Below are 21,904 nucleotides of genomic sequence, written 5' to 3' on the forward strand. Positions count from 1 at the left end.
CAACAGGATCCCACCATTAAGCACATCTTTCCCACCCCCACCCCCACTTTCTGCAGGGATCGCTCCCTACATGATTCCCTTGTCCATTCATCATCCCCATCCCTCCCCACCAATCTCCATCCTGGCACTTATCCTTGTAAGCGGAACAAGTGCTACACATGCCTTACACTTCCTCCCTCACTACCATTCAGGGCCCCAGACAATCCTTCCAGGTGAGGCGACACTTCACCTGTGAGTCGACTGGGGTGAAATACTGTGTCCGGTGCTCCCGATGTGGCCTTCTATACATTGGCGAGACCCAACACAGACTGGGAGACCGCTTTGCTGAACATCTACGCTCTGTCCGCCAGAGAAAGCAGGATCTCCCAGTGGCCACACATTTTAATTCCATGTCCCATTCCCATTCTGATATGTCTATCCACGGCCTCCTCTACTGTAAAGATGAAGCCACACTCAGGTTGGAGGAACTACACCTTATATTCCGTCTGGGTAGCCTCCAACCTGATGCATGTGAAGCACCTACAATTACTCCAAAAGACTGAGGTTTGGTAAAATACTGAAAGGCTTTTATTCGCTGTACAATACGACCTCCACAGTGAGTGTCTGCCCCTGGACTGAGGGGGAGGGGCAAGGCGAACACCTTTATACAGGACTCTGTGGGAGGAGCCACAGGGGCAGTCAGCAGAGGTGTGTGTCCAGACAGGTAACCGAGTTACAACATATATACATGGTTTACCACATTCACCCCTCCTTTTTTTAAAAAGAGTCCCGTGGGGTGAAGTGACTGACAATATTTACAAGAAGTATATTTACAGGTTAAGTCTATCAGGCGGTCGAGTCTGTCGCTGTGATCGACGTAGCACCGGCGGTGATTGCACCGGCGATGGCGGTTGTGCTGGCTCCGGCCTGACTTCAGGTGCCAGCACGTTAGGCATCGGTAATCCCTCGTGCGTGTGCGTCACGCCCGGTATGGGAGTGTCGTGTGGTGTCTGTATAGGGTTTGGGGTGCACGGTGTCTCGTAGGTACATACATTGGTGGGTACGGGGTCAATGGTCACCACGGAGTGTTCAGGGTAGGGGCCCGGAGCTCCTGCGGGCGCCAGGTCGCGGATGAAGACTGTGTCCTCCCGCCCATCAGGTAAAACCACGTAGGCATACTGGGGGTTCGCATGAAGTAAGTGAACCCCCTCCACCATCGGGGAGTATTTATTGCTCCTCGCATGTTTCCGGAGCAGCACTGGCCCCAGGGACGTCAGCCAAGATGGTAGGGTGGTTCCAGTGGTCGATTTTCGGGGAAAAGAAAAGAGCCGCTCATGAGGGGTGGCATTGGTGGCCGTGCATAACAGGGAGCGGATGGAGTGGAGTGTCTCGGGAAGGACCGCCTGCCAGCGGGAGACCGGCAGTCCCTTGGACCTGAGGGCTAAGAGTGTGGCTTTCCACACTGTGCCATTCTCCTTCTCTACCTGTCCATTCCCCCGGGGATTATAGCTCACGGTCCTACTGGTTGCAATTCCCCTAGCCAGTAGATATTGGCGCAGCTCATCACTCATAAACAAGGACCCTCTGTCACTGTGGATATAGCATGGGTATCCGAACAGAGTGAAGAGCTTGCGCAGGGCTTTTATAACTGACATGGTAGTGGTGTCGGGGCAGGGGATGGCGAAGGGGAACCGCGAGTACTCGTCAATTACGTTAAGAAAGTACACATTGCGGTCGGTGGAGGGAAGGGGGCCCTTAAAGTCAACACTCAGTCGCTCAAAGGGGCGGCTGGCCTTGATGAGTGGTGCCCTTTCGGGTCGGTAGAAGTGCGGTTTGCACTCTGCGCAGACTTGGCAGTCCCTGGTCATCATCCTGATCTCCTCAAGGGAGTAAGGCAGGTTCCGGGCTTTCACGAAGTGGAAAAGCCGGGTGACTCCCGGGTGGCAAAGGTCTACATATAGGGCGTATAGCCGGTCGATCTGCGCGCTGGCGCATGTTCCCCGGGATAGGGCATCGGAGGGCTCGTTGAGCTTCCCAGGCCTGTACATGATGTCATAGTTGTAGGTGGAGAGTTCGATTCTCCACCTCAGAATTTTATCATTTTTGATTTTGCTCCGCTGCTGATTATTAAACATGAATGCGACTGAGCGCTGGTCAGTTAGCAGGGTGAACCTTTTGCCGGCAAGATAGTGCCTCCAGTGCCTTATAGCTTCCACTATGGCCTGGGCCTCTTTCTCTACCGCAGAGTGCCGAATTTCAGGGCCTTGAAGGGTACGGGAGAAGAACACCACTGGTCTTCCCACCTGATTGAGGGTAGCAGCCAGCGCAAAGTCGGAGGCGTCACTCTCTACTTGGAAGGGAATAGCCTCACCCACCGCATGCATTGCTGCTTTGGCAATGTCCCCTTTTATGCAGTTGAAGGCCGTGGGGGCCTCGGCTGAGAGGGGGAATGTGGTGGACTTGACCAGGGGGCAGGCCTTGTCTGCATAGTTAGAGACCCACTGGGCGTAATATGAACAGAAGCCCAGGCACCTTTAGAGGGCTCTGAGGGTATTGGGAAGAGGGAGTTCCAACAAGGGGCGCATACGGTCGGGGTCAGGGCCAATCACTCCATTCTCCACGACACACCCAAGGATAGCAAGTCGGGTGGTCCCAAATACACACTTGTCCTTGCTATAGGTGAGGTTGAAAGATTTGGCCGCTTGGAGAAATTTTTGGAGGTTGTTGTCGTGACCGCAGATGGTGATGTTATCCAGATATGGGAACGTGGCCTTCAGTTGGCACTGGTCCACCATCCGGTCCATTGCCCTCTGGAAGACAGATACACCATTTGTGACACCAAAGGGGACGCGCAGGAATTGATAAAGCCTGCCGTCCGCCTCGAAGGCAGTGTAAGGGCGGTCCTCCTGGCGGATAGGGAGCTGATGGTAAGCGGATTTTAGGTCTATGGTCGAATACACCTTGTACTGTGCTATCTGATTGACAATATCCGCGATGCAGGGTAGAGGGTACGCGTCGAGCTGCGTGAACCTATTGATGGTCTGGCTATAGTCCATGACCATCCTATTCTTCTCCCCGTTCCGAACAACCACCACCTGCGCCCTCCAAGGACTTGTGCTTGCCTCAATGACCCCCTCCCTGAGCAGCCGCTGCACCTCCGACTTAATGAAAGCTCTGTCCCCCGCGCTGTACCTCATGCTTTTAGTTGCCACGGGTTTACAGTCGGGGGTCAGGTTGGCGAACAGCGGTGGGGGAGGGATCCTGAGGGTGGAGAGGCCGCAAGTGGTGTGGGTAGTGTGGCAGTTGGCATGATGTTGGGTGGGATGCGTGGGTCGGTGTGTGTGTGTGTGGTCAGTAGCGGGGTACGTGACATATCTCTACAAAACAAGGGATTTATGACAGTAATTGGCGGGAGGGGCCCATCATACTTCATTGTCACGCTTTCAGGTGGCTCTGGAAGTCCAACCCCAACAGCACAGGGGCACACAGTTGAGGCAAGACCAGTAACGTAAAGTCCCAATATTCTGTGCCCTGCACCACTAGCGTCGCTACACAACCCCCCCGGATGTCTGTTGTATGCGACCTGGAGGCCATGGTGACCCTCCGACTTACCGGCCGTATCATGAGTCCACAATGCTGCACCGTGGCCGGGTGGATAAAATTCTCCGTGCTGCCTGTGTCAAACAGGCAGCTTGTCCTGTGCCCCTCCACCGGGATGTCCATCATTGACCTTGCGAGCTGGTGGGGAGCACTTTGGTCGAGGGTCACGGAAGCCAGGGTGGGGTCGCTGTCTTGGTCCGGTGCGGTGGGGTGGCCCGTGAGCACCCATTGGTCGTAGGTGGTGGGAGGTGGCGCCGACCAAGATGGCCGCCCCTATGTCTCGCACGTGATGGTGGCGTGCAGGGAAGATGGCGACCCCCACGTCTCGCACATGGTGGCAATGTGCAGGGAAGATGGCGGCAGGGAAGATGGCGGCCCCCATGTATCACACGTGGTGGTGGCGTGCAGGGAAGATGGCCGCCCCTATGTCTCGCACGTGGTGGTGGCGTGCAGGGAAGATGGCAGCCCCCATGTATCACATGTGGTGGCAGTGTGCAGGGAAGATGGCGACCCCACGTCTCGCACATGGTGGCAGTGTGCAGGGAAGATGGCGACCCCACGTCTCGCACGCAGCGCTGCTCGATCGCGCTCGCGGTTTTGATTTACAGACCTTGGCGAAGTGGCCCTTCTTTCCGCAGCTGGAACAGGTAGCTTGTTGGGCCGCGCAGCGTTTCCGGGGGTGCTTCTCCAGTCCGCAGAAGTAGCACTTCGCGGACTCACAACTGGCTGCAGCCGAGGTCGATTCGCCGGCGGGTTGCGGGGTCTGCGGCGCCCACGAGGCCATCGGGGGATCGCGTGCCTGGAGAGCCTCGGAGTTATGCAGAGCGGCCTCCAACGTATCAGCCAGCTCCATCGCTGAACTTAGGGTAAGATCGGCTTTTTCCAGCAGCCGCTGGCGCACGTACACTGACCTGGTCCCCGTGACGAAGGCGTCCCTCACTAGGAGTTCTGCATGCTGCGCCGCCGTCAGCTCCTGGCAATTGCAGGCCCGCACAAGTGTCTGTAGGGCCTGGACAAACTCAGCACTCAATTCCCCGGGGCGTTGTTGCCGTGTCGCTAAACGGTGCCGAGCATAGACGCTGTTTATCGGCCGCAGGTATTGTCTTTTGAGTGCGTTCATTGCACCGTCGTAGTTCGGCTGGTCTCTGATCAGCAAATAAACCCGTGGACTGACCCTGGAGAGTAGAACTCTGCGCTTCGCTAACGGGTCGGTCACTTTAATCTCCTCTAGATACGCTTCGAAGCAGGCCAGCCAGAGTTCGAAAGCGTTTCCAGCGTCAGGCATTTGCGGATCGAGATCTAATTTTTCTAGTCTCAGGGCCTGTTCCATGTTTTAAAACGTACAGCGAATAAAATTAAAGCACCTTCAATTACTCCAAAAGACTGAGGTTTGGTAAAATACTGAAAGGCTTTTATTTGCTGTACAATACGACCTCCACAGTGAGTGTCTGCCCCCGGACTGAGGGGAAGGGGCAAGGAGAAACACCTTTATACAGGACTCTGTGGGAGGAGCCACAGGGGCAGTCAGCAGAGGGGTGTGTCCAGACAGGTAACCGAGTTACAACATATATACATGGTTTACCACAGCATGAACATCGACTTCTCAAACTTCCGCTAATGCCCCACCTCCCCCTCGTACCCCATCTGTTATTTATTTATATACACACATTCTTTTTCTCTCTCTCCTTTTTCTCCCTCTGTTCCTCTCACTATACCCCTTGCCCATCCTTTGGGTCTCCCCCCCGCCTTGTCTTTCTTCCCGGACCTCCTGTCCCATGATCCTCTCGTATCCCCTTTTGCCAATCACCTGTCCACCTCTTGGCTCCATCCCTCCCCCTCCTGTCTTCTCCTATCATTTCGGATCTCCCCCTCCCCCTCCCACTTTCAAATCCCTTACTGACTCTTCCTTCAGTTAGTCCTGACGAAGGGTCTCGGCCTGAAACATCGACTGTACCTCTTCCTAGAGATGTTACCTGGCCTGCTGCGTTCACCAGCAACTTTTATGTGTGATGTGGATAGTCAGAGGCTTTTTTGAAATGGCTAACACGAGAGGGCACAGTTTTAAGGTGTTTGGAAGTAAGTACAGAGGAGATGTCAGGGTTAAGATTTTTACGCAGAGAGTGGTGAGTGTGTGAGATGGGCTGCCAGCGACAGTGGTGGAGGAGGATACGATAGGGTCCAGTTTCCTTCCACAGTCCAAAAACGTATGGGTAGTAAGTTAACTGGTCTTTATAAATCGCCCCGTGATTAGAAACATAGAAACATAGAGAACCTACAGCACAATACAAACCCTTCGGCCCACAAAGCTGTGCCAAATGTGTCCTTAACTTAGAAATTACCGAGAGTTACCCATAACCCTCTATTTTTCTAAGCTCCATATACCTATCCAGGAGTCTCTTAAAAGACCCTCTCGTATCCGCCTCCACCACTGTTGCCAGCAGCCCATTCCACGCACTCACCACTCTCTGCATAAAAAACTTACCCCTGACATCTCCACTGTACCTGCTTCCAAGCACCTTAAAACTGTGCCCTCTCGTCCTAGCCATTTGAGCCCTGGGGAAAAGCCTTTAACTATCCACAAGATCAATGCCTCTCATTATCTTGTACACCTCTATCAGGTCACCTCTCATCCTCCGTCACTCCAAGGGTAAAAGGCCAAGTTCACTCAACTTATTCTCATAAGGTATGCTCCCCAATCCAGGCAACATCCTTGTAAATCTCCTCTGCACCCTCTCTATGGTTTCCACATCCTTCCTGTACTGAGGCAACCAGAACTGAGCACAGTACTCCAAGTGGGGTCTGACCAGGGTCCTATAGAGCTGCAACATTACCTCTTGGTTCTTAAACGCAATCTCTCAGGATCTTCGCCATCAACTTACCAACCACAGAAGTAAGACTCACTGATCTATAATTTCTCTACTCCCTTTCTTGAATAAGGGAGCAACATCCACAACCACCGCCCCCCAATCCTCCGGAACCTCTCCCGTCCCCATTGATGATGCAAAGATCATTACCAGAGGCTCAGCAATCTCCACAGTAGCCTGGGGTACATCTCGCCTGGTCCCAGTGACTTATCCAACTTGATGCTTTCCAAAAGCTCCAGCACATCCTTTTTCTTAATATCTACATGCTCAAGCTTTTCAATCCGCTGTAAGTCATCCATACAATCACCAAGATCCTTTTCCACAGTGAATACTGAAGCAAGGTATTCATTAAGTACCTCTGCTATCTCCTCTGGTTCCATACACACTTTTTCACTGTCACACTTGATTGGTCCTATTCTCTCACATCTTATCCTCTTGCTCTTCACATACTTGTAAAATGCCTTGGAGTTTTCCTTAATCCTGTCCGCCAAGGCCTTGAAATGGCCCCTTCTGGCTCTCTTAATTTCATTCTTAAGCTCCTTCCTGCTAACCTTATAATCTTCTAGATCTCCATCATTACCTAGTTTTTTGAACCTTTCATAAGCTTTTCTTTTCTTCTTGACTAGATTTACAACAGCCTTTATACACCACAGTTTCTGTACCATCCTTTCCCTGTCTAATTGGAACGTACCTACTCAGAACCCCATGCAAATATCCCTTGAACGTTTGCCACATTTCTTCCATACATTTCCCTGAGAACATCTGTTTCCAATTTATGCTTCCAAGTTCCTGCCTGATAGTTCCCCTTACTCCAATTAAAGCGGTGGTTAGCCGGATAGAGCTGCTTGTTGGAGTGGCAGGACCTGTTCCATGCCGTATCATTAAATAAAATACTACTTGTGCTTATGATGAAAAACCCTGGGATATTATGTTGAAGTTGTATAAGACGGTAGTGAGGCCAAATTTGGAGTATTGTGTGCAGTTCTGGTCACCTGCCTTGGAAAGATTAGATTAGATTAGATTAGGGTATGAAGAAACGCAGTCCTCTTTTATTGTCATTTAGTAACGCATGCATTAAGAAATGAAACAATAAGATGTCAATAAGATTGAAAGAATGCAGAGAAAATGTACAAGTGTGTTGCCGGACTTGAGGACCTGAGTTATAGGGGAAGATTGAGTAGGTTAGAACTTTAGTCCATGAAGTGTAGGAGAATGAGGGGAGATTTAATGGAGATTTACAAAATTATGAGGGGTATAGATGGGGTAAATGCAAGCAGGATTTTTCCACTGGGCTTGGGTGAGATTAAAACTAGTCCTGCTGAAAGGTTACGTCTTGAAATGTCGACTTTACTTTTTTCCATAGATGCTGCCTGGCCTGCTGAGTTCCTCCAGCATTTTGCGTATATTACTCGGATTTCCAGCATCTGCAGATTTTCTCTTGTTTGTGCTAAAACTAGAAGTCATGGATTAAGGGTGAAAGGAGAAATGTTTAAGGGGAATCTGAGGGGAAATTTCTTCACCCGGAGGGTGGTGTGAGTGTGGAACGAGCTGCCAGTGGCAGTGGTGGATGTGGGGTCAATTTCAACATTTAAGAGAAATTTGGATAGGTACATGGATGGGAGGGGTGTGGTCTGGGTGCAGGTCGATGGGACTAGGTAGATTGATGGTTTGGCACAGACTAGATGGGCTGAAGGACTTGTTTCTGAATTGTAGCGTTCTATGACTCTATAACTCAACTTTGGGTTTTCAATTAAAAACATTTTTGCAGCAACATCACAGGCACAAAGATACATTCAACGGGGAATATTCCTGAGACCCTCCATTGGTTGGCGTCAGCCATAGATATTGCATTCCAGCTGTCTACATGATACACAAGCCAGGACAGTACGATATGGAGAGCGAGCTGTTGCCCAGGCAGCAGGCTTCCCCTCTCCACGCAGCCGATGAATCCAAAGGAACGGTAGAGACCGATACAATTTGGCACCAGCAGTGTTGCAGGAGTTGCCTGTCAGCGTTGAACTCAATGTAGGACTGCCTCAGCGACTCCAACTCCAGAATTTCCCTCGCAGTTTACTCCCAAGGCTTTCCCCATGAATGGGTGTAGCCACAAGGCAGTGGTTTGAGATCAGAGTTTCCTTTCTCCAAGATGAACTGCTGGGCATAGCTGATGCCTGAAACGACTGGTGTTAAGGCACCAGTAGCCCGCAGCTGTTCCTTCTCCTGTCAGTAGCTACTAAGGCCAGGAGCTGGACCTGTTTGTCGTGGGCTATTTGAGACACACACCATTGGGAGCATTTAATAGGTAGTGGGAGCTTATCCCCACTATCACCCCCAGCTTTAAAAATCTAAGAAACCAGAATATAAATCTGAATAGAATCAGAATCAGGTTTTACATCACAGGCAGATGTTGTGAAATTTGCCAGCTTAGTGGCAGCAGTGCAATGCAATACTTGATAATATAGAAAAGAAAGGTACATCAAGAACAGTAAATATATATGATGTATAGTCCCTATAAAAAGTATTCACCCACCCATCCTTGAAAGTTTTCATGTTTTATTGTTTTACAACATTGAATCACAATGGATTTAATTTGGCTTTTTTGACACTGATCAACAGAAAAAAGTTCTTTCATGTCAAAGTGAAAACAGATCTCTACCAAGTGATCAAAATTGATTACAAATATAGAACACAAAATAATTGCATAAGTATTCACCCCCCTTGATATGACACACCAAATTATCACTGGTGCACATAATTAGTTAAATGGAGATCACTGTGTGCAGTCAAGGTGTTTCAGTTGATTGTAGTGAAAATACACCTGTATCTGGAAGGTCCAGCTGCTGGTGAGTCAGTATCCTGGCAAAACTACACCATGAAGACAAAACAACACTCCAAGCAACTCTGCAAAAGGTTTATTGAAAAGCACAAGTCAGGAGATGGATATAAGAAAATTTCCAAGTCACTGAATATCCCCTGGAGTACAGTTAAATCAATCATCAAGAAATGGAAAGAGTATGGCACAGCTGTAAATCTGCCCAGAGCAGCCCGTCCTCAAAAACTGAGTGACCGTGCAAGAAGGGGACTAGTGAGGGAGGCCACCAACTCTGGAGGAGTTACAAGCTTCAGTGGCTGAGATGGGAGAGACTGCACATACAACTGTTGCCCGGGTGCTTCACCAGTCACAGCATTATGGGAGAGTGGCAAAGAGAAAGCCACTGTTGAAAAAATCTCACATGAAATCTCAGCTAGAGTTTTCCAGAAGACATGTGGGAGACTCTAAAGTCAGCTGGAAGAAGATTCTGTTATGAAAAAACCAAAATTGAGCTTTTTGGTCATCAGACTAAATGCAGTTTGGGGTAAGCCAAACAGTGCACATCATCAAAAACACACCATTTCTACTGTGAGGTATAGTGGAGGCTGCATCATGCTGTGGGGGTTTTTCACTGCAGCAGGCCTTGGAAGGCTTGTGATAGTAGAGAGTAAAATGAATGCAGCAAAATACAGGGAAATCCTGAAGGAAAATCTGATGCAATCTGCAAGAGAACTGTGACTTGGGAGAAGATTTCTTTTCCAGCAAGACAATGACCCCAAGCATAACTTAGCCAAAGGTACAGAGGAATGGCTTAAAAACAACAAAGTTAATGTCCTGGAGTGGCCAGATCAGAACCCAGACCTCAATCCAATTGAGAATTTGTGGCTGGACCTGAAAAGGGCTGTTCACTCACCATCGCCATGAAATCTTGAAGGAGCTTGAGCAGTTTTGTAAAGAATGGGGAAAAATTGGTGCCCAGATGTGCAAAGCTGATAGAGACGTATCCTCACAGACTCAAGGCTGTAATTGCTGCCAAAGATGCATCTGCTAAATACTGACTTGAAAGGGTTGAACTCTTAAATCAATTATTTTGTGTTTTATATTTGTAATTCAGACCAATTTGTAGAAATTTGTTTTCACTTTGAATCGAAAAAGTCTTTAATAATGGCTGCTGCCTTTAGAAATCTATTTATACCTCTTGTGAGAGGGTGCACAGGAGATTTACCAGGATGCTACCTGGATTAGAGAGCGTGTTTTATGAGAATAGGTTGAGTGAGTTAGAGCTTTTCTCTCTGTAGTGAAGGAGGGTGAGAGGTGACTTGAGAGATGTGTACAAGATAAGGGGACAGCTAGATACTTTCTTCCATGGTGTAACTTGCTAATATGAGGGGGCATAATTTTAATGTGATTGGAGGAAAATATGGAGAGGTATGTCAGAGGTAGGTTTTTACACAGAGGGTGGTGGGTGTGTGGGACACACTGCCTGGGGTGCTGATAGAGGCAGATACATTGGGGATTTTTAAGAGACTCTTAGATAGAAATATGGATGATAGAAAAATGGAGGGTTATGTGGGAGGGAAGGGTTAGATTGATCTTGGAGTAGGATAAAAGCTCAGCGCATCATCATGGGCCAAAGGTCCTGTACCGTACTGAACTGTTAGATGGTCTACGTTTAATATCACAGGCACATAGGTACAGTCAACACACAGAAGATACGTAAAAATATACCATCATACATAAATTGTACAGTGACATGGTAGAATAGTGGTTAGCGTAATGCTTTCAGTGCCAGTGATCGCTGTCGGGGTTCAAGATTATGGATGATGCTGGAACCAAGGGGTTGATATTTCTAAGGAGGGTGGCATTGATATTTTATTATATAGGCATCCATTAGTCTCATGAGACCATGGATTTGCGCCTTGGAAGGTTTCCAGGACACAGTTGCCCATGCTGCAAGTCTCCCTTCTCCACGCCACTGATGTTGTCCAAGGGAAGGGCATTAGGATCCATACAGCTTGGCACCGGTGTCGTCGCAGAGCAATGTGTGGTTAAGTGCCTTGCTCAAGGACACACACGCTGCCTCAGCCAAGGCTCGAACCAGCGACCTTCAATTCACTAGACGAACACCTTAACCACTTGGCCACGCTATATTATTAGCGGTTAGCATAACACTGTTACAGTATCTGCAATCACCCGATTCCTGCCACTGTCTATAAAGAGTTTATATGTTCTCCCTGTGTTCACATGGATCTCTTTCTATATTCCAAAGACATACGGGTTAGGGTTAGTGAGTTGTGGGCGTGCTGTGTTGGTGCTGGAAGTGTGGTGACACTTGCAGTCTGCTCCCAGCACATCCTTGACTGTGTTGGTCACTAACACAAATGACACATCTTGATGTACATGTCACCAATAAAGCTAATCTTTCTTAAAATTCTCCAATGTTTACTTGTGTAGTTCCGTCAAATGGAAAGGCTGATCTACAAAATTAGAAGATTCCGTAGAAAGATTAAGACTTTTTTTGAGCATCACCCTCTGCCTTGCAGATGCAAGTTTCACCCCAGGAAGAGTCCTGCTCGGAGACATGCTCCAGTCTCCTCCCTCTACCTGTTGGATTATGACCGCAGGATCGCTGAGTTGGGGTTGGAGCATGAGCCCCCGGTCATGCAGATCTCCGGACAAAGGTTCAGTTTCAGGAAGGGCCGGTGGGTTCCTCAGCTCCAGGGGGGTTTCTTCCATTCCAACCAGGGTGAACTGCTGAGGGGTATCCGGGAGAAGAACAAGGTTCTCCAGGAGCAGAACAACATGCTGCAGCTGAGGCTGGAACTGACTATGGACATGCTAACTGAGGCCACCGCCAATCTCATCATGCTGGAGGACAAGGAGGAGAACACCGAGGAAGAGCAGGTGAACAAAGAGGAAGGGGAAGAGGAAGAAGAGGAGGTGGAGATAAAGAAAGAGGAGGAGTTGGTGGAGAAAAAGGAGAAGAAAGTAAGTCTAAAGAAAATTCCACACCAATACGAGCTGGATTTGGATTCTGAAGCCCTGGAAACTGCTGAGTTGCTGTATCCTACCCTAACCACAGATAGGTACTTAGAAGATGAGGATGACCTCTCTGCAGAGGTGACCCCCAAGTTTGCCACTAAGAGGCGTCAAGGAGAGACCAAGCCCAAAGTCTGCCCAATGAGACGGGCATCACAAGCGAGGGCCAAGCTGAGGGCAAGTTTGTACAGCCTCCCGCCTGTGGGACCTGTGGTCCCAAAGTCGCCAAAGACCAAGTCCTCGCCAAAAGTTTGCAAGCTCGAGCTGGAACCAGAGCCGCAGCCCAGGACACCACGGCAACGTCGGCCTAGAGCCAGACCCAGGCTGGTCGAGGAATCAAATGGAACTTGTCCCTTGAAACGTCGATCCAGGATCTGACTCTCGCACAACCTGGTACTAGAACACGCCCTCTAATGGTAGGATGACTTACTGGTGAGACATTAACGTGTAGAGATGCTAAGTCTTCTCCTTTTTCACAACCTAAGGTGAACTAAGGGGCAATTAATGGTGATTTTTGAAATAAATTGTTTAATCACAGAGTAATAGAGTATGGATATTAAATACAAGAGATTCTGCAGATGCTAGAAATCCTGGTGAAGGGTCTCAGCCTAAAATGCTGAGTGTTTATTCCTCTCCATAGATGCTTTCTGACTTGCTGAGTTGCTTCAGCATTTTGAGTGTATTATTCATCCATCTAATAGTGTCGTAAATATAATGAGGTTGACGTCCACTGCTTCCCATTACATAAGATTTGAGATCCTAACTCTACCATTCATCATCATCATCAGGTGCCGTGCCCAGTTTGAGCTTTGACTGCCATGGCCCACACACTCCTGTTTCGGGTCAAGTGGATCAATTCATTGGTATTCATTTCCAGTTCTCTGGCTGCTGTCTCCATCATCATTTGTCTTTGTCTTCCTCTTGCTTTCTTCCCTTCAAACTTTCCCATAATTACCGTGCATTCTAACTCCTCTTTCCTCATCACATGTCCAATGAAGTTACGTTGCCTTTTCATGATCTCATACATTATTTCTTTTTGTGTTTGCTCTGTTCATGACATCCTCATTAGATATTCATTTTGTCCATGATATTCTTTGCATCCTCCTCAAAAACCACATCTCTGCTGCTACAATTCATTTCCTCATGTTACTAGATATTGTCCAATATTCTGAGCCATATAACATAACTGGATAAACGTAACATTTCAGTACTCTGAGACGGGTTGCCATTCCTAGTTTAGTATTGGTCAGTATACTCTTCATTCTCATAAAGGTGTCTTTTGCCATCCCTATTCTTCTTTTGATGTCCAAGTCGCACCTGCCATCTGATATCACCCAGCTTCCTAAGTAGCAAAACACTACCATTAAGAAGAGTATAATGCCCTTGATGTCCACAACCCACAGCACCTTACAGCTAATGGTCCTTGTAAATTGTAGTTATTGTTTCAATAAATAGTGATGGCTGTCAACGCTAGTCCCATTCCGCAGGTTTGATCTATATCTCTCTAAACCTTTCCATTGACCTGTCCTCCTGTCTTTTAAATGTTGTTAATGTAGCTGCCTCAACCATTCCTCTGGCAGCTCCTTCCACAGTGATATCATCCTCTGGGTCAAAAAGTTGCCCCTCAAATTCCTATTAAATCTCTCCCCTCTCTCCTTAAACCTGTGCTCTCAAGCCCTTGATTCCTCAACCCTGGGTTCATTCAGCCTGTCTATGATGTGGAAGTGGGTAGAGCCCAGACCCAAAGCTCAACTGGAGGTCAAATATCCATCCACACGCCCATCACAGCCACTGGCCCTTCTGGCCCAATGAGCCCGTGCCGTCCAATTCCTCCCATGTAACCATTTAATCTACTAACCCGTATACCTCTGGAATGCCGGGGGAGCCAGAGCGTGGAAGAAACCCACACGGCTACAGGGAGAACGTACAAGACAGCAGTAGGAGTTGAACCCAGGTCGCTGATGCTGTAAAACATGATGCTAACGCTACACTACCTTGCTGCTTTTGTATGACACATTTTGTGTGTGTTAATATAGTACGGAAGGAGTTTATAAATCCCAACTCTTCTGTGCTGACTAAGGTTCCCATCTAAGCCGGTCCTACTTGCCTGAAATTGGTCCATGTCCACGTACCCGTACAAATGCCTTTTTGAACATCATAATTGCTCTGCAGCACAGGCAGCACAGTAGCATGGAGATTAGCGCAGTGTTTTTACAGCATGAATGATCACCACTGTCTGTAAGGAGTTTGAATCTTCTCCCCTTATATAAGTAGAGCAAAAAGAGAGCACAATTAGTGAGCCTTCATTGTCCCTTCAGAAATCTGATGGTGGAGGTGAAGAAGCTGTTCCTGAGATGTTGAAAGGCTCCTGTACCTCATCCTCGATGGTAGAAATGAGAAGAGGCCATGCCCTGGGTGGTGGGGCGCTTAATGATGGATGCCACCTTTTCGAGGCATTGCCTTTTGAAGATGTTCTTGAGGGTGGGGAGGCTAGTGCCCAAGATGGAGTCAGCTACACCTCTCGGCAGCTTTATCTGATTCTGCGCAGTGGCCCTGGTGATGGACAGGCCACTGTCCTGCAGGTGAACGTACCATCTCTAGAGAATAAAATTGAGGAACTCAGAGAAGATTGCTGTACCAGAGGGCCCTCAGAGACTGCTGTGAACTTTGCTTCACAGAAACATGGCTCGTCCCCACCATTTGGCTTGCAATGCTGCAGCCCGACGGCCTCACTATCCACCACAAACACAGGACAGCTGAGCCTGTTAAAGGCAGAGGGGGCAGATTAACTCATTGTGGTGCACAATCATGCTGGTTCTGCCTCAATTCTGCTCACTGACCCGGGACGCTCGGCAATCAAATGTTGTCCATTTTACCAGCTGAAGAAGTTTCCTGCCATCATCCTGTCAGAAGTATATATTCCACGTCTGGCCAGCGTCAGGCTCGGCAGAGGAGGAGCTGAGCACTGTAACCAGCAGGCATGAGACGGCATACTCTGATGTCTTCCCTGTCACTGCAGGAAATTTTAACCAGGCCAGCCTGAAGAAATCTCTGAATTACTACTGCCAACATTTCAACTGTGGAACCAGAGAAGGCAGCAGGCTTGTCCGCTCTTACGGCACCACTAAGAAATGCTTTGTCGGAGTGGGTCTTTGTTAGAGTAGTCCGGCTTTGGCTCAACAGGCTTGGGTGAGAACAGGCCTGAGCGAGCACAGGTGGAGGTTCTAAGTAAGTAAGACAGTTTCTAGTTTCTCACCACTTTGAATGTTTCCGTCAGTTAGCTTCCAAAAGCTGATCCAGTCTATATTTGCAGTTGGTCTGTGTATAAACATTATCTGGTTATGCACTGGTCTCACTTCTCAAACCGCTGTCTTTTTTCAGCTGCTCAGATGCGGTAAGTGTCGGTGTAATAGCCCTACTGAAGGTCTGTATAGAGGGAATAAAAAAGGAACAACTTCAGGTACTTCCAATCTTTTTACCAGCGCCTCAGGCACAGTAAGTGTTGGTGTTAGAGGCCGAAACTCAGAAGCAAATAAAAAGAGGGTAGGGATAAGTGGAACGGCAATTGTTGGAGTGTACCAGTGTTAGAGTGGTAAGGCTTTGGCTCAACAGGCTTCGGTGGGAGCCAGCTGAGGCACAGATAAGAGGTAAGCATTTTTTCAGCTGTTGACTGTGAAGTTTTGTTTTTTTTTTTGTTTTTTTGTTTTTTTCAATACATTGTGGTCAGGATGGATTTCTCACCCTGTCAGATGTGGGGATTCAGGGTAGCTGACGGTTTTCCATGATGACTGCATCTGCGGGAAATGCACCCAACTTCAGCTTCTGACTGACCGGGTCAAGGAGACGGAGCTGGAGTTGGATGTACTTATTGTGGATGAGAGTTCTGAAGAGGTGGTCACGCCCAGACTACAGGCTTCAGACAGTAGATGAGTGACCACTAGGAGAGGTAAGGGGATTAATAGTCAGTGCAGGGTTCCTTTGTGGCCATTCCCCCTCAGCAACAAGAACACCTCTTTGGAAGCTGCTGGGGGATGACCCATTGAGCCACGGCGGCAACAGCCAGGCTGGTGGCACTGTGGCCAGCTCTGAGGCCCCACAAGGAAAGGGTTAAATGGGGTAGTTATAGGGGACTCGATAGCTATGGAGACGGGATGGAGATTCTCTGGCCATAAAGGATGGTGTGTTGCCTCCCGGGTGCTATGGTCCACGATGTATCAGAGTGGCTGCAGGATATTCTCAAGAGGGAGGGGATCAGCCAGAGGTCATGGTGCATATCGGCACCAATGACATTGGCAGAAAATGGGAAGAGGTCCTTCACGGTAAGCATATAGAGCTAGGAAAGAGGCTGAAAAGAAGGACCTCCTGGGTAGTGATCTCCAGATTACTCCCACTGCCACGGACCCGTGCAGGTAGAAATGGGCTGGTAGTACAAATGAATGCGTGGCTGAAGAGATGGTGCAGGGGACAGGGTTTCAAGTTCTTTGATCATTGGAACCTTTTCTGGGGAAGGGGTAACCTGTACAAGATGGATGGGTTGCACCTGAACTGAAGGGGAACCAATATCAGGCTTTCAAAGTTTTAGAAAAGATAGAGGAGGAGGTAAAGGAGGGAGTGGAGTTGTACTACTAAACAGGGACAATATCACAGCTGCATTCAGGGGAGACGTAATGGAGGGGTCAGACACTGAGTCCATTTGGGTGGATCTCAGGAACAGGAAGGATACAATCACACTGATGGGATCGTACTGCAGACCCCCTAATAGCCACTGGGACATTGAGGAACAGATATGTAATCAGATTAAGGGAATGTGTAAAAATAACAGGGTTGTTGTCATGGAGGATTTCAACTTAGAACATAGAACATAGAACAGTACAGCACAGTACAGGCCCTTCGGCCCACAATGTTATGCTGACCCTCAAACTCTGCCTCCCATATAAGCTGCCACCTTAGATTCCTCCATATACCTGTCTAGTAGTCTCTTGAACTTCTCTAATATAAACTGGGATCTCTTAGTGCAAGGGGTTTAGATGGGGCTTAATTTGTTAAATGTATCCGGGAAGGTTTCTTAAATCAATATGTGGACAGTCCAATGAGAGGAGGGGCCGTACTGGACCTGGTGTTGGGTAATGAGCTCGGCCAGGTGACTGATCTTTCAGTGGGTGAACAGTGACCACAACTCCTCAACTTTCAGGATAGCTATAGATAAAGATCGATATAGTCCTTGTGGGAGAATTTTAAATTGGTGTAGGGCAAATTACGAGGGCAATAGGCAGGAACTAGGAAGCTTTAATTAGGAACACATTTCTTTCTGGCAAGTCCCCATCAGACATGTGGAGGGTGTTAAAAATCAATTGCACAGAGTACAGGAAAGGTATCTTCCTGAAAGAAGGAAGGTTGAGGATGGAAAGATAAAATAACCTTATATGGTCAGGGAGGTGATGAAAATGTAAGGTTTTGGAAGTTAGGATCAAACGAAGCACACAAGGAGTATAGAGAAACCAGAAAAGAACTTAAGAAGGGAATCAGGAAAGCCAGGATGGGGCAATGAAAAATCCTTGGCAAGTAGGATCAAGGTCAATCCTAGAGCATTCTACACATACATCAATAGCGAGAGGATAATTAGGGAGAGGCTGGGACCACTCAGGGGTAAAGAGGGGAACATTTACTTGGATACAGAGAATGTGAGTGAGGTACTGAATGAGAACTTTGCCTCAGTATTTACCAAGGAAAAGGATGTCGAGGACCAGGAGATCAGTGCTGAGTGTATAAATATGATAGGGAATTTAGAGGTCAAGAAGGAGGAAGTGTTGGGCCTCCTAATGAGTGTTAATGTGGATAAATCCCCAAGGCCTGATGGGATTTTCCCAAGGTTATTAAAGGAAGAAAGAGATGAGATTTCTGGGCCCATGACCAGTAGCTTTGTCTCCCCTCTAGGCACAGGTGTGGTCCCAGAGGACTGGCGAGTAGCTAATGTTGTATCTCTAAGAAGGGAGCAAGGGAAAATCCTGGAAACTGCAGACTGGTGAGTCCTCTTGTCAGTTGTAGAGAAATTGCTGGAGAACATTCTTCGGGATAGGATATAGGAGCATTTGGAAACCCAGGGCCTAATCAGGGAGAGCCAGAATGGCTTTGTGTATGGCAGGTCGTGCCTTACCAACAGATTGAGTTTTTGACAAGGTGACGAGAGAGATTGATGAAGCTAGGCCAGTGGATGTTGTCTACATGGATTTTAGTAAGGCACATGATGAAGTTCTTCATAGGAGACTAATCCAGAAGAATTGGTTGTTCGGATTCAGGACTGGCTTGTGCATAGAAGACAGAGGGTAGTGGTTGAAGAGACCTATTTGAGCTGGAGGTCTGTAATTCGTGGTGTTCTGCAGGGATCTGCGCTGGGACCTCTGTGGTTTGTGAAAAATGTATATAACTGATTTGGACGAAAGTGAGAGGTTCCATTGGTAGAATTTATAATTTATTTTTACTACAAAAAGATAACCTCTCACTAAAGATTAAACAAGATTGGGAGAGAGAACTTAATATGACTTTTGTCAATGAAGATTGGTTGTGAGTTCTGAAAATGGTTAATTCTTCTTCGATATGTGCCAATCATTGTTTAATTCAATTTAAAATTCTTCACTGTTATTATTTAACAAAGGAGAGGCTATCCAAAATATTTCCTAATATAGACAACTATCATGATAGGTGTAAAAATGAAGCAGCTACTTTGTCACATATGTTCTGGGCATGTTCCTCATTGAAATCTTTTTGGAAATCTTTATTTTCTACAATTTCTAAAGCTTTGAAAATTAATTTACAACCTAATACATTGACTGTTCTATTTGGAATAGTTCCGCATCATATTCAGGGCATTTCATTTTCAAGCTAACATGTAATTGCATTTGTTACATAGTTGGCAAGAAGGGCTATTTTACTGAAGTGGAAAGGTACCTCTGCTCTTACACTAATTCAATGGTTTTCCCAAGTAATGTTATGTCTCAGTCTGGAAAAAATTAGAAATAGAACTTTTGATCCCTGATTCGATTTTGAGAGAAGGTGGGGCTCTTTTGCCAAATATTATCATTTAAATGAATTAATTTATGTGGTTTCCTTCCAATTTTATGTTATATAAATGTGATTTGGTGGTCTTCGTTTATATATATAGATGATTGTAAGATGTATTGCTCTGGGAGTTGGTTCCTGATGGTTTTTTTTCTTTTGTAGTTAGTGGGCTTTTTTTTAGTTAGTTCGGGTTCTCTTTTTTCCTTCTTTTTCTTATATACTTTTTTTTTCATTAGCATATATAAGTTTTGTTTTCTTCAGCTTTATTAATTATATATATACTAATTTGTTGAACTTTTGTATTTTATAGCTGTAGAAGATTATACATCAATAAAAAGACTTTAAAAATGAAAATGACTTGGACGAAAATTTAGATGGGTCTATTAGTAAATTTGTGGATGATACTAAGATTGGTGGAGCTGTAGGTAGTGCAGAAGACTGGCAAAGAACTCAGCACGATATAGATCAGTTGCAGATATGGGCTGAGAAATGGCAGATGGAGTTTAACCCAGATAAATGTGAGGTCTTGCACCTTGAAGGAGACAGTACACTGCTATGGGCAAGATCCTTAACAGTGTTGTTGAACAGAGAGATCTTAAGATCCAAGGTCATAGATTATTGAAGGTGGTGACACAGGTTGATAAGGTGATTAACAAGGCTTCAAAAGTCAAGAGGTTATGTTGCAGCTTTATAAAACTTTGTCTTGGCCACATCTGGAATATTGCATACCGTTCTGGTTGCCCTACCTATAGAAAGGATGTTGAGGCTTTGGAGAGAGTGCAGGAGGTTTACCAGGGTGCTGCCTGGATTAAAGGGTATGTGCTATAATGAGAGGGTACACAGCACAGCACAGTACCGGCCCTTCGGCCCACAATGTTGTGCCGACCCTCAAACCCTGCCTCCCATATAACCCCCCACCTTAAATTCCTCCATATACCTGTCTAGTAGTCTCTTAAACTTCACTAGTGTATCTGCCTCCACCACTGACTCAGGCAGTACATTCCACGCACAAACCACTCTCTGAGTAAAAAACCTTCCTCTAATATCCCCCTTGAACTTCCCACCCCTTACCTTAAAGCCATGTCCTCTGATAGAGGTTTATAAGATTATGAGAGGCAGAGATAGACAGACAGTATCTGTTTCCCAGGGTAGAAATGTTAATACCTGAGGGCATTCATTAAAGCTGAGAGGGGGTAGGTTCAAGGGGTATGTGAGGGTAAGTTTTGTTTACTCGGAGAATGTTGGATGCCTGGAATGCACTGCCTGGTATGGTGGTAAACGCAAATACATTAGGGGCTTTTAAGAGACATTTAGATAGGCACATGGAATGAGGAAGATGGAGGGATATGGACATTACGTAGGTAGGAGGGATTAGTTTTTGTGTGTTTTTGATTTACTTTTGACTGGTTTTGCACAGAATTATTGGCCAAAGAGTCTGTTCCTGAGCCGTACAGTAATATGATCGAAGTCTTACCATCAGGTACTGAGGGTGGGTCACACTGTGGGAGGGGCGGTACTGAGGGGGTCACACTGTGGGAGGGGTGGTACTGAGGGAGAGTCACACTGTGCGAGGGGTGGTACTGAGGGAGGGTCACACTGTGGGGGGGTGGTACTGAGGGAGGATCACACTGTGGGAGGGGTGGTACTGAGGGAGAGTCACACTGTGGGAGGGGTGATACTGAACGAGGGTCACATTGTGCTAGGAGTGGTACTGAGGGAGGGTCACACTGTGGGAGGGATGGTACTGAACGAGGGTCACATTGTGCTACGAGCAATACTGAGGGAGGGTCACACTGTGGGAGGGGTGGTACTGAGGGAGAGTCACTGTGGGAGGGGTGGTACTGAGGGAGAGTCACACTGTGGGGGGGGTGGTACTGAGGGAGGGTCACACTGTGGGAGGGGTGGTACTGAGGGAGGTCACACTGTGGGAGGGGTGGTACTGAGGGAGGGTCACACTGTGGGGGGTGGTACTGAGGGAAGGTCTCACTATGGGAGGGGTGGTACTGAGGGAGGGTCACACTGTGGGAGGGGTGGTACTGAGGGAGAGTCACAGTGTGGGAGGGGTGGTACCGAGGGAGGGTCTCCCTGTGGGAGGGGTGGTACTGAGGGAGGGTCACATTGTGCTAGGAGCCGTACTGAGGGAGGGTCACACTGTGGGAGGGGTGGTACTGAGAGAGGGTCATACTATGGGAGGGGTGGTACTGAGGGAGAGTCACACTGTGGGAGGGGTGATACTGAGGGAGGGTCTCACTGTGGGAGGGGTGGTACTGAGGGAGGGTCTCGCTGTGGGAGGAATCTACCTCGTTAAGACCTTGCACCTTATTGTCTGCCTGCACTGCACTCCCTCTGTAACTGTGACATTTCATTCTGCATTCTGTTATTGTTTTCCCTTGTTCTACATCAATGCCCTGTGTAATGATCTGATCGGTATGAGCAGTATGTAAGACAAGCTTGTCACCGTATCTCAATACACATGCAGTGACAGACCGATGAATAATAAAGGTGCTACGGTAATGCAAGTCTTCCTCTTCCTTGTTCTTCCCGATTGTGTTCT

The 21,904-nt window shown here is 47.5% G+C and overlaps 1 protein-coding gene across 1 annotated transcript in view; it reads left to right on the plus strand.

Annotated features, from left to right (window-relative positions):
• ltc4s (leukotriene C4 synthase) overlaps positions 1-12,813 on the plus strand; it is a 55,942-nt gene extending 43,129 nt beyond the window's left edge. Inside the window, exon 5 of the mRNA XM_072264117.1 lies at positions 11,799-12,813. Coding sequence (XP_072120218.1) covers positions 11,799-12,672 — 874 coding nt within the window. The 3' untranslated portion in view covers positions 12,673-12,813. The remainder of the gene's footprint in view (positions 1-11,798) is intronic.
• Positions 12,814-21,904: the final 9,091 nt, after the last annotated feature.

This window comes from Mobula birostris, chromosome 7 (assembly GCF_030028105.1).
Source record: "Mobula birostris isolate sMobBir1 chromosome 7, sMobBir1.hap1, whole genome shotgun sequence".
In the NCBI taxonomy this organism is placed as follows: Eukaryota; Metazoa; Chordata; class Chondrichthyes; order Myliobatiformes; family Myliobatidae; genus Mobula; species Mobula birostris.